Here is a 16,749-nt window from a genome sequence, read left to right as displayed (position 1 = left end):
TTTGTACTGTAAGACTGTACTTCGTATCCAGGGTTTTGTATAGCAGTGAGTTGTTATTATAGCTCATCACTTGAGCGTGTAATAAATGTAAATCTCAGTGTCTGTAACTCGGTCCCCCGAAGCTCATTATTTGTGACAAGTGTGTGAGACAGTGTTTGTTTTCTGCTGTGTTGCAGATGAGTAATGAGACCATCCGCCTGTGCTGTCGGAGCATCTCTCTGGACAGGATCTTTGAGGGCTACGTGATCTCCGGAAAGCAGAGCCTCCGCGACTGCATCCAGTGCTGCCTCGCCTGGAAGGAGATCTACCTGCAGGACTCGCAGATGCACCGCAGGTAGGGGAACGCTCACCTGTGTAGGGGCTCGACGCACCCACATCAGGGTATCTGCGGGTCCTTTAAAAGAGGGGTGTCTGAAACGTCTCAAATTAAATGATCTAATTTTAAGACCATAAAACACATTAAAAGGTCTTAAGTATAGTAATTAGTCTTATTTTTTTACAGCATTATATGGCTTTATTTTTAATTGAGTCTCATTTTGATGCAACTGTAAAATGACATAAATGTTTAGTTGAGGCAGAGTTGGAAAGTAAGGCAAATGGCAGTAATGTCGGTTTATTTTCTTATGCTTTATTATATTACTTGCGCTTCCAGATGATCACATTAAGCTACATGCATGTTCACTCCTAGGTAAATATAGCACAAGGTTAATACAATATGCCAAACGTGTTGCACATCATGACCATAAACATTTAATATCCTGCTATCTTTTTTTCATACTGTTCATTTATAGTTGAAGAAATTTATGTTATGTTCAATCTTAAATGGCTTGTTTTTGCCAGCGTTTTATGTCTTATTTTGGTCTAAATCCATTTCCAGGTAGCATTCAAAAGGTCTTAAAGTCTTAAGACCTGCAAATACCCTCTACATACAAGAGCTACATGCACTCACACCCACATTTTGTCATGTTGTGTAGACACAAACAAACAAACACATACTATATTGATTGTAGCAGTTGTATGTATCAACAGTGGCAAATACCTAAGCACTTGTGACTACTGTTGTTTTGCTCTTTCAGCCTGAAATTCCACACCTCTCTGAAAAATGTGAAGGTGGCATTTTTCACGGCACTCCCTCTCCTACTGCCTCTATTGATAGTAATGACAGATTCTTCTCACTAAATGATAGCATAATAGAGCAGTTCACTGTAATGACAGCAGATGAGAGTGCCTGTTTACTTCAAAGTGATGGCAAACACGCCGCACGGTGACAGCGGATCACTGCAAATATCTTGGTTTCCCGTCAAGCAGCTACCTCCCTCACACGACCTTTTGCGTGAAGTTACATCACCTCGGGCTTTCCCAATAGCGAAGCACCCTAGCACCCGAGATTCAGAACTTCAAATCCACCTGAAAGAAGACAAAAAAAAACAATAACTCAAAAAAGTAAAACTGAGCATTCTTCATCAGATCATTTCCGTGTCGGTTTAAGCGAGGTTGTGACTGAGAGAGAAAGTAGCCAGAAAGAGTGTACATGCAGTGTATCAGGGACACAGGGCAAAGAAAGAGAAAGGAAAGACTGTGGCTGAAGTTATTTGTTTCCGTCGGTTGTCAGTTAGTTGGTCAGTGGTTTTCTGAACTGCTGATTTTCACTTCATTACTATGATTGCTCTGACAGAGAGTCTGAAGGGCCCCCAGTGTTTTCACTGGTAGACGCGCACACACACACACACACACACACACACACACGCACACATTCCACGCTCTCCAATAGCCCTTCAGGCCTCTCGCCGTCTGCACGGGCAATCGACCTCATCCAACCAATTAAAGACAGCGCTTAGTTCCCGATCGATGGCTGAGGTTGGGGCGGGGCAGGATGAGGACAGGGGTGGGGGTGGGGGGGTGGGGGGGAGGAGAGAGGAGAGGGACAGTGGTGAAAGCTAAGTCTCTTCAGGAAGATCCACTCCATGACCCCATGGGAGTTTTTATTTACTCTCTCTGTCTAATGTTCCTCACCCCAAGATCACACTTAATGCGTCAATTGCTCTGTGGCGGAAGTTAATTTCAAATAAGAGAATTGGACACTGTTGCATCACTCTGTTGCAGATGCGTTGCGATGAAGCTGCTGCATGCTTTGGATTCATTCCAATTATGCCTTGATAATCTGTTAAATTGCTTTGCATTGTTTGTTTTTTTTACCAGTTCTGTGTGAAGTTTTCATAATGAGAGCTTTTCATCAGACAATCAAACTTGCAATGAAACTCAGTGTTGTAATACTACAGTTGATAATCAAGTCTAATTAGTTTAATCACAAGATCACAAGATCCTTGAACTCTGCACATGGTTTGCAGCAACATATTTATTACCGATAAGTGTGATCCCAGCGTTAGTTCAACTATGCACTCGCATGCAGTAGAATGCAAAGGAATAGATGATCATGTGTCAATCTCTTTGACTGACAGTTTGTATGTGGGAATTAGCGGTAGCTGTATAGTGACGTGTAAGATACAAAATGCTGTAAGTTTGAGAGAGAGAGAGAGAAAAAGAGCCATTACTGCCAAACATTCAGATCAGGGATATTTCCTTCTCGCATCCGTTTCCTTTATTTATGGAATTTCCAAGGGACCTTGAACTTGAAATGCCTCTAGGAGAAAGATAGCCACCTTTTGAAAAATAAATGAATAACATTCCCCGCTATCTGCAGTCAGTCCTCCTTCATCGGCGGCTGGCGAGGGAGGCAGGGAGGAGGAGAGGGAGGGTGTTAAGTAAAGAGACGTTGATCTGTTTTTCTCCCCTTCAGATATCACACCAGTGAGCCTGTCACCCACACAGCCAATATCACAGTCAGTCCACACACTGGGTTCAGCCACAGGGCAGGGAGGGAAGGAGTGAGGGAGGGAGGGACAGAGGGAGGGAGAGAGGGAGGGAGGGAGGAGTAAAGGAGGAGGAAGAAGGGAGAAGTGAAAGGAGGGTAAGAATGGGTGGTCGCTCCTAGGGATGAGGCACATGCCATCCTGTCTCTCCCCTCTGTACATTATGTAACAAATAGAGAATATGCAAAATTAGGAAATGGGAGATTGAAGCAGAGGGGGGGGGGGGGGGACAAGGAGGCCGGAGAGGTGACAAAGGAGAAGAGTGGAAAAAGGGAGAGGGAGACTGAGGAATGGGAGGGATAGAATTGTGTCCAAAAGATGAGAGAGAGACCAATGGAGGAGTGTTGTATGGGCTATAAGAGACGGCATCAAAGGGATGCTGCATGAATAGGGAAAGGAAGACTTGTGCATCAGAATACACCTCGCCTAGCTGACACCGGTGAACCCTCAAACATTCTCTGACTGTGAAAAGTCAGATCCCGGGAAATTGGTGAAGTGCTGTGAGATGCAATGTCAACATAACAATACCGACTGCTTGGAAAACCCATTTATTAGTCCCCCTAGGATTCCACCATCACCGAATTTTTCACGGAATTAGGTATCAGCCTGGGAACTTAGGCGTCTCCGTTGCAAATGGAATGAGCTGCAGAATGATGCAGAATAAATTGAAATTGAAAATCCATTGGCAAATTGTCACCGGCACCACAGTAGCCAGACTGTAGCGCTTGCGTCCTTCTCACCTTGCCGCTCTTGAAGCACAGCTCCGACTCACGCACACATCATTTTTCACATGTTTCCGTGGCGATAAATTGGTCACTCCCACGCAGTGTAAGTGCAGTAAAGTGATTCTAGGACACGTTAAGTGTGCAGAAGGAGCTGTAATTGCTGTTAGTAAAGCTATTTGATGTGTGAATACATGTTTTTTATTTACTTATAAATGGACGTTTTAGTTCGTTTTAGGTTGTTTTCTTAAGGCTACAAGGTAGTTCAGAAAATTCCTAGATATTGTGGAAGTGTATTGCAGATTTTGTGATATTTTTGTGGAAATGGGCGCCTATTTATTTTGTAAGCTACCATTTGTACTATTTTGTAAGGACCATAAAAGAGTGGGGGAGCATTAGGTAGCATTAGTCCTGAGAGAGCAAGCTATCAGGGGCCGTGTTGATGATTTCTCCCCCAGCCAGGTCCTCAGTCTGCAGCCTGTCAGAGCCAGGGAGAGAGCCTCCCCTCTTCCACAGGCCCCAGACAGATTCAACAACAACAACAGCTTTCAGCCTCATCACACAACACCTTGACTTCATAAAGCAATAAACCAGGTGTTGAGCCCTTCGTCTGCCCCGCGCCATTTCTCTTTCTCCGGCGCATTCACTCGCTTGGCCTCTGTCTGTCTCTCTCTCTCTCTCTCTCTCTCTCCTTCCCTACGTTTCTCTCTCTCCTCCTCCTCTCCTCGTCTCTCCCTCCCCTTCGTTCTCTCGTTCCCCCTTGTTCTCTGTCTCTCACTCAACAGCCAATTTAACGCCGCGAGGAGAGGGAAGAGTGCAAAACACATTCACAGATCGATCAAAGTTGAGACTTCACTATGAAGATGGCCATGAATCACAGCGAGCTTTTCTGCTCTCTTGCCGCCTCTACTTTACTGTTAGGAATACACACGTGTGTCTGTGTGCGTGTGCGCGCGCAGCCACACACTGAACAGTTTATTTAGTTTATATAACCCTCAGGGGTGTTAGTCGATATGGTTCGTTTCTGTGTAGTGTCTGTGTGTATGTGTGTGTGTGTGTGTGTGTGTGTGTGTGTGTGTGTGTGTGCGCTACTAGATCTATCTAGTATGTGAATGTACGTGTTGTATGACCATGGTGTGGTGACACATGATAAATGTGAGGTTGGCCACAGTCTGCCCTCCCTCCTCTCTGTCCTCCAGGTGGCCTCTCCGTTGCTTTCTCTCTCTCTTTCTTCCTCCCCCTGTCGTTCTCTCCATCTCTGCCTCTCTCCTTTTCATACTTTTTCATCGCCCTCTCCTCTTCCTTCCCTTCTCTCCTCTTTCTTTTCCGACCGCGGGCTCGTTCGCTCCCTTTGCGCGTCCACACAAGACACACACACATGCGCACACACACCTCTCTGTCTTTATTTAATCATTGGCTCTATTACAGTGGATATTTTCCCAGACAATACCTCAGAAGGCGGCGAGCCAGGCAGGCAGAATGAGAAGGGGAGATCTCTCTATCCTTCATCACATGGAAGCCACGGCGCTGGCCCTCCCACTGACTGAGATGAATGAATTTAATATATCTCCCTTTTGAAGCACAGATGACCTCCCGATATGGCTCTCTGTCTCTCTATCGCAGGAGGCCTTTTATTTATCGCTCTGCCTGTGAAATCTGGAAGACGGGCAGGAAGACTTCTGAAGGGATTCTGACAGAGACTAATTTGTTTCGTGGCCCGACGTGACTCGCGTATATCTTTGTCCGTATAGAATCGGCCGCAATTTTTTTCCCCCAACGCTTTAATGATCGTGTGATAGCGCTTATCATGGGAGTTTATGTTTGTGTGTAACCTTGGCTATCTTTAGCCCTGTTTATGGAGGTATGGCTGAGAAGCAACAAGCTTCACGTCTAATGGGCATATTGTATTGAAGTTAGCCTAACAGCCGTTGTAGCTCGTGATATGGTAATGTGACATAAAAATAAGAAGCTTGATCTGTTAATCAGTGGGGGATCAAAGGGATATTTACATTTTGTCTTTTGATTTTATAATCCTCCAAGAGGAAGTTCTCTTTTCATCCTGTGGCTGGGGTGCAAGGTCAGCCGACTAGCACGGCGCCTCCGGTGCAGGAAGGGGTTGCACAATGATACTTCAGCAGGTATGGCTGCAGGGGGAATTGAAGCCAGGCCCTCTAATTAGGGGTTGGGCAACCTCACTGACCACTAGGCCATCCTGCCGCCCAAAAACCACAGCGGATAGTGGCGGGATTCAAACCCACGCTTCTAAATAGACTACAGCCTTAAAGTGATGTTGAACTTTGGTAGTACCTTGGGTTGTGCAGCTTCCTGGCCACAATATAACCCCAAAATCTGCGGTCCTCTGTTATCAGTTGCTCCGGTAGGGGCGATTGTAGAATTGGGTTTTTATCCTCTCCATTTACTGCCATTGTATGGCGAAACAAGTCTCAAAATCACACTTCTAGCACATAAACAAATGCGAACAATGCAGATTCTGACAATATATAAAAACATTACTCATGTTGCTGAATTGTGTTTAAGTGAATCGCTTTCTTTATGCTTATGAAACCTTTTAGTTTGAACAAGTGTAATACTGAAATTCGGTCGGAGGAAACTTATGCCGATGGAACGAAAAAATCAACTGTTTACCAATAATTGTAAATAGGTGAAAAAAAGTTTTTATGTATTGTCAGAATCTGCTTTGTCAAAGTCCTGTCTCCTGAGTGTGTGTCTGTGTATGTCTTTGTCTGTGTGCATGCGTACTTTATGTGTGTGTCAGGCTGCCATCCCAGAGTAAGCCACAGTGACCCCTGTCTTCTTTCCCTCCTTATTGGATCTAGTCGTCTCCTGAGACGGCAGAGCTGTTGGCGCCTCCGGTCCTCCCTCTGTCCCTTATAACCTACTGTCCCAGCCCCACGTTGTAAGTCCCTCTTAATTAGGCCCCAAATTGGATGGATTTACGCTTATCCAGACACCAAAATGTCTTTTATTGGGTATTCATCCCACGAGGTTAGGGCCACACTGATCAAATTAAACTGATTCAGACTGCTGCACAGCCAACTACAACTATACTGCTAAGTACTGTATGTTCTGCATGCATGGATGAACTTATAGAGCACACACACGATACATGCTGTATTGTGTGTGTGCTCCCATTGGGGAGTATTCGTCATCTGATTACAACCAAATGGTAATGTATTCAGTTACTGTTACTGAATGAACACAACCGCTAGATTAAAGTTGTTTTGGAATAAAATAGGGCATAATGATAATTGCTGGATTACTCTGAAGTGTAATCCAACAAGTAATGCCTCAGATGGTGTGTTATGTGTATTATAGTGTTATGATCGTAGATGTCAGAATAACGCGCATCAAATTACTGTCTTTAAATCAGAATAAATTGTCTGTTTCATTTCATATTCCAAATATAACTACAGGTAATCAGATTTTATTGTTGGGCTTGACTAGTGTAGAGGATTAGGGTGCTGATTACAATTTTAAATAGGTATTTGAAGGTAGCCTACCCGGTCCTCTCCCCAATGCCACACACACACACACACACACACACACACGCACAAACACACATGATTCCCTATTTAGACCCCTATCTTGAGGACTTGTCATGCAATTAGTCATTTTCTTTCTCCATAACAAAGTTAACATTTTTCACAACCTTCGTCTGTCATTTAAATTATAATCACCCCGGTAAATTAATGATTCATCATTTTTATCTTTTAATGGCTTAATTTGAGAGGCTAGATCTCCGAGGGTGTACCATGAATAAGTCTGATGAGCTAAAAGAGGCCACAGTTTAAAAAGCACCCTTTCATGTCCTGTATATATATATGTATATGTGTATATATATATATATCTATATATATCTATATATATATATCTATAAAAGAGAGTGGTGGAGTTTGAGAAGCATTGGAAAACATAGCCCTTACTTACCCAAAACACCTGCTTGTGTTTTTATGTGAGCAGAAGTGCACGCGTGTGTGTGCGTGTGTGTGCGGGCGAGCATGTGTGTGTCGCGCACACGCACAGGGCACCAGAGTGCTGTTAATTTCCGCAGGAGCAGGGGAACGGCCACTAAAAGTATCATTGAAGTGATGAATGTGCTGCTCGGCACCGGCATCAGTGTTTAATCTGAGTCATTGGAGAAATAGCACCGCATCAACTTCAAACGACTTCCTTTCATCTGCAGTTAGAGACACGGAGAGGGAGAGAGTCGCAGATGTGGACCCTCTTCCCCTTCTCCTTGTTTCATTTCTCCTGCACTTTTCTTAATGCCACATGGATTTTCTGCCTTTAAAATGACTCTGTACGCTCCTCATACCTGGGGCCTGCATGTATATACAGTACTTATGTGTATAGATAGATACTGTACATAGGTAGATGCAAGGAGATGAGATGACTAAATGGCATATTGATTAATCTACTCATGTAAAAAAACGTAAACTTAAACTAGTGCGTTAGTCGGTTACACTGCATGAATTTCGATTATCAGTAGGTTTAGGGTTATTATTCAAAGTCCCCTTCCCTAATGTAGACTGCATATGTGTGTGTGTGTGTCGAGGCTTGCATATGCACATAGGCACAATTATGATATATGCTTGTGTCAGCATTAAAATGTTGCGTTTCAGTGTGTGTAACCATCCCATAAAACTTTATGGACACTGCGACCTGCCCTGCATTACATGGCTTCCTGTGTTCCCCACAGTGACGCAGTGTGGTGAAAAAAATACCTTTCCTCATATGCCATCTTGTTTTTCTTGTAGTAGCTGCTGTCAATCCACAAAGCAGCTGCAGTGACACATTTTGAGTTCAAATGTGCATTAAAGCAGTTGTTGAATCGAACAGTAAGAACGTAATAAATCCTTCGATGTTCCCTCGTAGTTTGTGAGGAAAAAATATGGTTGCAGTAGGTCATGAACTGGTTTGCAATTACAAAGCTGAAGAATGGTGATTTGTTGCAGGAGTTAAGCGCAGTAAAGTAAAATTATTTCCCCCTTTTTTTGGAGGAATTATGCTTTAGGGTGTCCACTTTCTGAGGTCACATGAAGTCGTAGTCTACCTGGTGTAACCTCTGCTTCACCTAAAACTATAGTGCGCGTCCAACACTCCCTCACTCTCTCTCTCTTCTGCTCTCTCCTGACCCGGCTTCCCATTTCCACTGTGAACAGCAGCTCTAAACGTTTGTGTCTTAAGGATTACCTTTCCATCAGGGGAAGAATGAAGTGTGAAAAGCAATCTGAGAAACGCCAGGCCGCCGATACACAACTTCAGCGGATGCAATTATGCCAATGACAGATCATTTCTGACCTTTATCCCTCAACCTGTATGGATGGCTGTTTGCCGCTGTGACTGCCTGCCTTTTGTTTTTAGTGCGCTTTACGATTTCGTGACAGTCGGAGACCCGGCTCCAAAATGCTGAAGTGCTCATCCGTTTGAAAGACAGCTTGACTTTTTGTGCGCTCTCTCTCTCTCTCTCTCTCTCTGCTTTTTCTGTTGCTGTGTATGTGTGTGTGTCAGTGTGTAACGTTCTCATTATTTCTTTATCTGCCTCTCTACCCCCACACCCCTTCTCTCTCTGTCCCTCTCGCTTCCCCTTTGCTCTGTCTCTCTCTCTTTCTTCCTCTGTCTGTTTTTTTTTCCATCAGGTGTTCTCCAAAAGGCTGGGTCCTGGACCAATCCAAAATTTTTGCTCTGGTTGATGCCTTTGTGCTGAGGTGCAGAGACCTGCTCGAGGTGAATTTCTTCCCTCACACACGCATACAGAGGCATGGACACACATACGGACACACACACACAAAGACATAGCACCGGTGCCCACATTCTCAACTCTGCGGACTCCTATACTGTTGAAATAGGTGTCAGACTTATTCAGCGCCATCGACTGCATCTCATGTTTTCATGCTGGCTCTGCCACTTGTGTCATACTGCTGAATACACCTGAAACGCTGTCTGAATGCTAGATTCCTCTTTTCCTATCTCCTCCACGGTTTGCCCTTGCTCATCCTCCCCTCTTTTTGTCATACAAACCGTGGCTATCTGTCTTCTCCCCTATGGGAATCTATTGTCTGTTTTGTTTGTCCTCCTCCTCTCCTTTCTTTATCCATGACATTGCTGTGGTGCTGTGTCCTCCTGCACTGCATCAACAAAAAATCATATTCTGTTTTTTTTTGGTTTATGAATTTCTACAGCTTGCTAATGCTAATACTTAACCGTTATTATCAGAATACTTTCTTTAGGAGCCTGTTTGAATGACCTTTTACCCTGATTGAAAAGAAAAAAAAATTTCAGTCAATTTTCTGACTTAATTAATTGTGCAGCCGTGCTCACCGCCTCTCTCAGACATGCGTGTGTCTGTGACCTTTACCATGTTTCAGCTTAACCTTTGGCAGATCTCTTTTCCCCCTTTTATCTTCCCTTCCCATTCACATATTTCACTTCTCCCCTTAACCCGGCCATTGTTGACCAGGCCTCCCCACGGACGAAGGCTGAATATATCCTTGAACGCGCCCTTTAGATGTACTCCTTGATAAATCCACGGGATGTGACCTTGAATATATTTAGCCTTCCAACCGAGTAGAATTTTCCCGAAGTGCTTATCTTATCGGTTCTATACAGTATGGATATATCTTTCCTTGTTCATGCTACTCTGTCCTGCCCCTGCCCCTTCCCCCTCCCTCTTCATCCCTGTCTCTATTTTACATAGATTATACCACATTATGCGGTGCAGTGCGGCGTTACTCCTTAGCATCTTGTTCCTCCTTGTCCTTATCTGAACCCCGTCCGCCCGTAACAGCTTTGCCGTGTGTTGGGTATCGTTTTCCCCCATGCCCTCTCGCAGGTGTGTGACTGCCAGCAGCAGTTTGCCCGGTGGGAGGAGGGCCAGCAGAGGGCCCTGCCGTGCTTCGGCGGGCGCCAGGGGCCGGAGATCACCCGCTGCCTGCTGGAGAGAGAGGGCAACTTCCACCGCAGCCTGCAGACCCTGCGCTCTGCAGGCAACAGCATCCTCGATGTCAAGGACGTCTCCTGGTACAACGACTACAACAGGTAGGGCCACTGCTGTTTTAAGGACAGTGACACTTTTTTCCTGTTTTCTTTTCCTTTTTTCCAAACGGTGCCCTTCTTGCCCTGATAGGAATGCTGATATTTTTGGATCACAGCTGCCGATAACCAATTTCCAGTTTTATTAAATCTGACCAAAAGCCTCTGAAGCAGCATTTAGGCCACCATGTGACACTAATACTCTCCACTGGAGCCCATGCAAGCGAAATTCTGTTAGTGTGGTTAGTAGCTTCATAAGGGTGAGACAGGTTATTTCACAGTTTTCACAGACTGCCAGAAGCTGTAAAATGCTCCCTCGCCACACTGGAATGCTTTCTGTGGTAAGGCATATGAAATAATAATACAAATAAAAACATTTTTACATATGTAAAAATAAACCTTAAATACTGTGAACACCCACAAAAATCACCCATAAAACATATGAATGAATAAATGAATAAGAGGCTGTATTATGGCACAAAGAGACATCTCAGAGGGTAGAATTGAATTTTCATCAGATACAGGGATTGTTTACCAAACATCTTAATTACGGCAGAACAATCGGCTCAAATATTACTTCCTATCAAGGCAGGAGGGACAGAAAACCCACATGTCTAAAGCGCTGGTATTATGCTTGAACATTGGTGGCTGTTCCAGGCACAGAGGCAACGTTGTAGTCCTTCAAAAGGTCACACTAGTGGCTGAAACGGGAGATACGGAGTGGCTTCAATGGGATTTAACTCGGCCTAGTTTTAAAGCCTCTCCCTTGTTACTCGCTGGGTTTTAGCCGTATTTTTGAGGGGTTCAGGTGGCAACATCATCAGGCATGCCAGGCACGATCCGGAGGGGTGTGAAGACTCTCATGAGCACACATCAGTACAACATTTAGGAGTAAATAAGGCTGTTACGTCTCCAATTTCTAAAGAGCAGGTTTGAAGACCGTCTCCTCCTCCTATTTATTCCCTTGAAAAAAATCACCAACTTTGAGCAGGGAGAGCGTTTAACATTTGATACGAGAGGATCATGCTGATAACTGGTATAAAATCCCTGGGCTGTCATCAGTAGAATTTAGATGGCTGGTGTTGCTGGAAGTAATAGAGATAAATGTGCCGCGGTTGAGAATCTATCTTGTTTCTTCCCTCGGAGTCAGTGCCTTGCCCCGTGAGCCAGGATGAAATATCTCTTCCCTTATGCTAGTTCACACACATAGCCAGACAATGGTATTTTGTCATCAGATTTTCAAGTAATGATGGGTTGCCACACAGTTGTCAGGCAGGACGGGGATCAGTTTTTTCTCCCTCACACACACACGCGACAACCAACCCTCATACCTACGAGTATCAGGTCACATATATTATAGCTCATTATCATTTTATTCAAACAGAAATAAATATGTGTTTTTGTGTAAATTGGCTCTAGACAGCATCTCGATCTAAACTAATTGTAGTCATAGATAGTCAGCCATCTGTCCTGGATACCACATTGCCTGAACCTGAACAACTGTCAAACTGAAGATAAAAACTTAAGAGCACAATTAGTCCCATCAGGCTATGGTAGACCTGCATTAAGCCTTTTGTTTACAGTAACATTAAGCGTACAGTGCAACATTGTCAAGCTATATAAAATTAATAATACATCAAAAATGTCTTTTCTGCTGATAAAAATCCAGGGATTTTATATAATTTATAGGCATTGTCCTCTCCTATGAGATTTGCAATGTTTCGTCCACTCAAAGTTGGCAGATACTGTAGTCTCCTGTGGGAACTCTCAGGTGAAAAACCTCTATTGCGATTCAGACAGCAGCCCTATTCTGGGGAAAGACTCTACTGGAGCTCATTCAGAAGAGAAGGAAGAGATACAAATTTTGCATGACATATTTGGTGCAGCCTATATATATTTTAAATTTTCGTTGAGGTAGACAGAAATACACTTAGGGGTGAATAGCTGGGGAAATCCCTGACAGTGTTGTCACTAGGGTGTGAGACAATATAAGCCTAGTTTGTCGGACTTCTGATTGCCTCCCATAGTGTGTTGCCAAGTCTTTTAGCTATGAGTTGTTATCTGCTACAGCACACACAGACACACGCAGCACATGGACACACACAACATTGAAATGTTTCAGTTTAGAGCTCCTCCATCCCGCTAACGGCTGCTTTTCATGGGTTGAAATCGCAGTGCGTCCGATTAGTGCGGCGTCTAGACAGCCTGTCCAGATGAGTGTGTGTGTCCATCTATCTGACATTAAATGCATAGTTAGCATGTGTCTTCTAGATGAATGAGCTTGCAGTGCCATGCGCACATGCATGCTTGTGTGTGTGTGTGCAATTTATCTGTGTTGGGGCCTCTGAGCTCCCAGTGGACCAGTGCATACTGCATACAACAACGCCCCTTCATTGTCATTCAGAGCTGCCATGACAGCAGGTCATTTGACTTCTCATCTAAATAACATGATCAAAGATGGACAAGTTGTCTGTGTGACACGTGTGTGTGTGTGTGTGTGTGTGTATTTGTGTGTGTGTCTGTGTGCCATGGGTATCTACCTCATGTTTCTCTGCCTATATGTGTATACATATGTATACCGTGTGTGACTATTTCTGTGTAGAGATGTGCGTGTTTGTGTAGTGATGTGCGCGTGTGTGTGTATTTCCCGGGGAAAGTCATGAAGGTGAAGACCTGGCTCTCCAGAGACTCGCTGCCCACTCCATCCCTCCCCCACCCTGACTCTTTTCCCCCCATCTGACACGTCAGTAGAGGTCTTGGGAAAAGGGGGTCTGGCAGCAGTCTGTGTGTGTGTGTGTGTGTGTGCGTGCAGCACAATGTGGATGATGGATTAGGGTCACGGGGGTTCGCGGGGTTGTGATGTTGTTGCCAAGACAAACAGCTGCGCTTGTGTCAGGGGCAGGTGTTTCATAGCGACTCAGCACATTGAAATTAGTCAAATCAATACACCCCTTCCGCTTCTCCTGCATGGGTGTGTGTTTGTCTATGTGTGTGTGTGTGTGTGTGTGTGTGAGTATGTGTGTGCGCTCTTTTCTTAGATGTGTGCTTTTGATCTATTTAATCACTTCCTCTATTCAGCTAATCATCATTATGTGCGTGTGTGTGTGTTTACATGTCTGTGTGCGTGTGCGTGTGTGTGTGCGTGTGTGTGTTTGCAGCTTTCATGCATTGATGAAGGATCTGGAGATGATGATACAGAACCTGATCAGTTCAGCGTTTGCGACGGCGAACACAGTGAAGGAAGGAGTTTGGCTTCTGGACATCTTTCAGCCCATGTCCGCCCGAGAGGTCTCTTTCTCACACACACACACACACACACACACACACACACACACACACACTAGTGACGGTACACACATTCAGACCCCCTCTCTGTATTCAAGTTGTCTTTACACCACCTACTGCACATATATTGCTCAAATTCCCACCCTCTCTCTCTATTTTATTATAGCTTTACTGTTCATATGCCGTATAGGTTGGCTGTAGAACGCCTATTGTCTCTGTATTTTGCTACGGCCAGCCTGCACTGAAGCCCATTTCCCTCCCCTAAATGGACCATAGAGAACTGCCCATTCTATCACTTTAATACACAGAGAGCAAAAGCACTTTTCCCACAATAGGCTCGGTGTGTAGATTATCCATCCTCCGTTGATTTCTGAGCTCTCTGAGAGCCCCGAGGTCTGCCTCAGCCTCCCAGCATGTGCCGCATCCACGGCAAGGCTCTTTCTCACGCTCAACCAACTTTATGTATTCACCCACAGATATAAACAACACGCTCCTGAGTAAAGACTCTTTTCCCTTTTTTTTTTTCCCTTGTCTTCCTCCGTTCTCTCGCTGCATCTGTATACCCCGTCGCTCTTCGCTCTCATTTTCTGTTTTCTGTTTCTGCCTCTCTCCCCTTTCACTCCCCTCGCTCCCCTGTGTTTTCTTTCTCTCACCCCCCCCCCCCCCCCCCCCATGTCTCATCCTCTCCTTCTCTCCCATCCAACTCTCCCCATTCTAGGCCATTAAGCGCGCCACAGACAAGAAGAAGATGGAGGTGTACTACACCTTTAGGGAGACGCTCAAAATGGTCAGTATGGAGGTGAACCAGAGGACCAGCCCCGCTCTTGACCACATGCCCCAGATGGCAGGCCAGGCTCACTGGGTTAGGGCCCTCAGACGATGCGCAGAGAGACCCATGGAGGTGAGCCCATTAGCCTAGATAGTGATCACCCCTTACTCCCTGTCCACACCGGCCGCGTCACTCCAGCGCCACGTCAGCAACACGCACGAGAACTCTGTTTGTGTCCACACTGATTCACTTAGGGAATTGCTATTTCAGTGATTTGATTTTTTAAATGGTTAGTTCTGCATTGGAAAAATGAGATCACAAATATAATTAAAAGTTAAAAAGGATATAAATATATAAATAGGAATGTCCACTCATCAGTCCATGATGAATATGTATAATTGAAAGCAAATGGAATATGCAAAAGTAATATTTTTCACAGAGAGCTGGGATCATTCTCAGCTATTGTCTTGTTAATAGAGAAAATACACCAAAATACTGGCATTTAGATGGTTTAAAAGCCCATGCAATGGGTTTTTAAATGGTGCGATTATGCACGCAGATAGAAAAACAATAGATTTGAAGTGTAAAAGCAGTGACACGCCTGGAACAGAGTGTACCTGTACGGAGCTTGTGTAGACAGCACTGATTAAAACAAGAGTGTTTCTGTTCTAGCTACAAAACATAGCTGAGTCGCTTCTGGTGTAGACTGCTGTGGTCCATGACAGCACAAGAAATGCTCCTGCTGCCACAGTTAAAAATTATGATTTGTGAAATGAAACATAACCCCTCCCCTCCCAAAAAAATAATAAAAAACATGTAATGGATAGTGCCATTTTTGGAATCAGTTGATTTGTCAAAATACCATATTAAAATAATAGCAGATTTAGCACTGCAACCTGCACTTGAACCAAAACAAAAAAAATTAATAATAATAGGGATGGACTTTTACCCGAAATCGAAATCCCCCACAACCACCTCTGCTGCAAAATATCATAGGGGAAACTGGCGGACGCATACACACTCTATTTCTCCCTCTTTCTTTCCCTCTCTCTCACACCACACAAACACAGACTATTGTCTGTGAACTGTTGAAATGGAGGGTAAATAGTGAGAGGTAGGAGGTCAACGTGAGGCTAAGGTCAGGCCAGAACATATTCAATCATTTAGTACAGTCACGGAGGAGACAAATGGAACGAGTCGCATTCACGCCAGTAGACAATAAAGCTCTTGAACATGAACTTTCAACTTGAAAGGAACGTGAAAGCCACATCGCCACACAGAAAAAGAGGAAGGGAGCAGAAACCCCCGCTCACACACAGTAGATGAACGCGGTTACAGTTCAGCCAGTATTCAGTGATTGGAATGCGCTTGCGGTGCACGGTTGAACGGGTCACGAAAGGCCAAGTGAGGCCAACTCTAGGTAAAGCCAGGTCAGCCTGCTAACCATCACAGACTATTGGAGTTGTTTTGGGGCCAAACCTCCCGCCTGGCCAGACCGAGCCAGACCGAGCCAGGCCAACAGCCCCCCACCCCACCCCCCACCCCCACCCCCTCCTCCATCAGCAGAGTCCTGTATTTGTGGCTGTGGTCCAGCCGCGGCCTTGGCGGCTTGGTCACTATTAAACACAGCTGTTGCTGTCTTGCCTCTGGTAACACACACACACACACACACGCACACGCACACACAAACACAGACACAGAGAAATAGTTAGAGAGCTCATACTCTGTTTAACATTATTATCTCCATCCGGATACACAAAGCACAAAAATTAAGAACAGCGGGGGAGCTTTAATTGTACACAGATATGATTGTGCTGCCCACCATTTTACTCATATTCTCTCCCTGAAATAAGGGAATCTTGTATTAAGGTTGAAATATGAGACAGGGACAAAATCCAGCCCCAGCAGCAGCCTCCTGTGAACACTAAACTAGATAATATATACCACTGTGTTGGACTCTGAATGTTGAATCTACTATTCTTTCTGCACTCCGCTGTTGAGCGCGCAGCATAAAAATATAACTGCCCCCTTATGATTAGGAAAAAACCTT

At 44.7% G+C, this 16,749-nt stretch overlaps 1 protein-coding gene across 1 annotated transcript in view; it reads left to right on the top strand.

Annotated features, from left to right (window-relative positions):
- Nucleotides 1–16,749, top strand: part of dnah2 (dynein, axonemal, heavy chain 2) — a gene marked incomplete at its 3' end in the record, with an annotated part of 154,027 nt that overhangs the window by 13,788 nt on the left and 123,490 nt on the right. The window contains exons 8-12 of the mRNA XM_071519785.1: nucleotides 177–334; nucleotides 9,253–9,340; nucleotides 10,446–10,651; nucleotides 13,804–13,933; nucleotides 14,649–14,831. Of these exons, the coding sequence (XP_071375886.1) occupies nucleotides 177–334; nucleotides 9,253–9,340; nucleotides 10,446–10,651; nucleotides 13,804–13,933; nucleotides 14,649–14,831 (765 nt within the window). The remainder of the gene's footprint in view (nucleotides 1–176; nucleotides 335–9,252; nucleotides 9,341–10,445; nucleotides 10,652–13,803; nucleotides 13,934–14,648; nucleotides 14,832–16,749) is intronic.

Source organism: Centroberyx affinis, unplaced genomic scaffold (assembly GCF_046629955.1).
Source record: "Centroberyx affinis isolate AG114_WGS23_722 - 3 ecotype Tasmania unplaced genomic scaffold, CSIRO-AGI_Caff_v1 ptg000736l_1, whole genome shotgun sequence".
Lineage (NCBI taxonomy): Eukaryota > Metazoa > Chordata > Actinopteri > Beryciformes > Berycidae > Centroberyx > Centroberyx affinis.
This window is presented reverse-complemented; position numbering and strand designations above follow the sequence as displayed.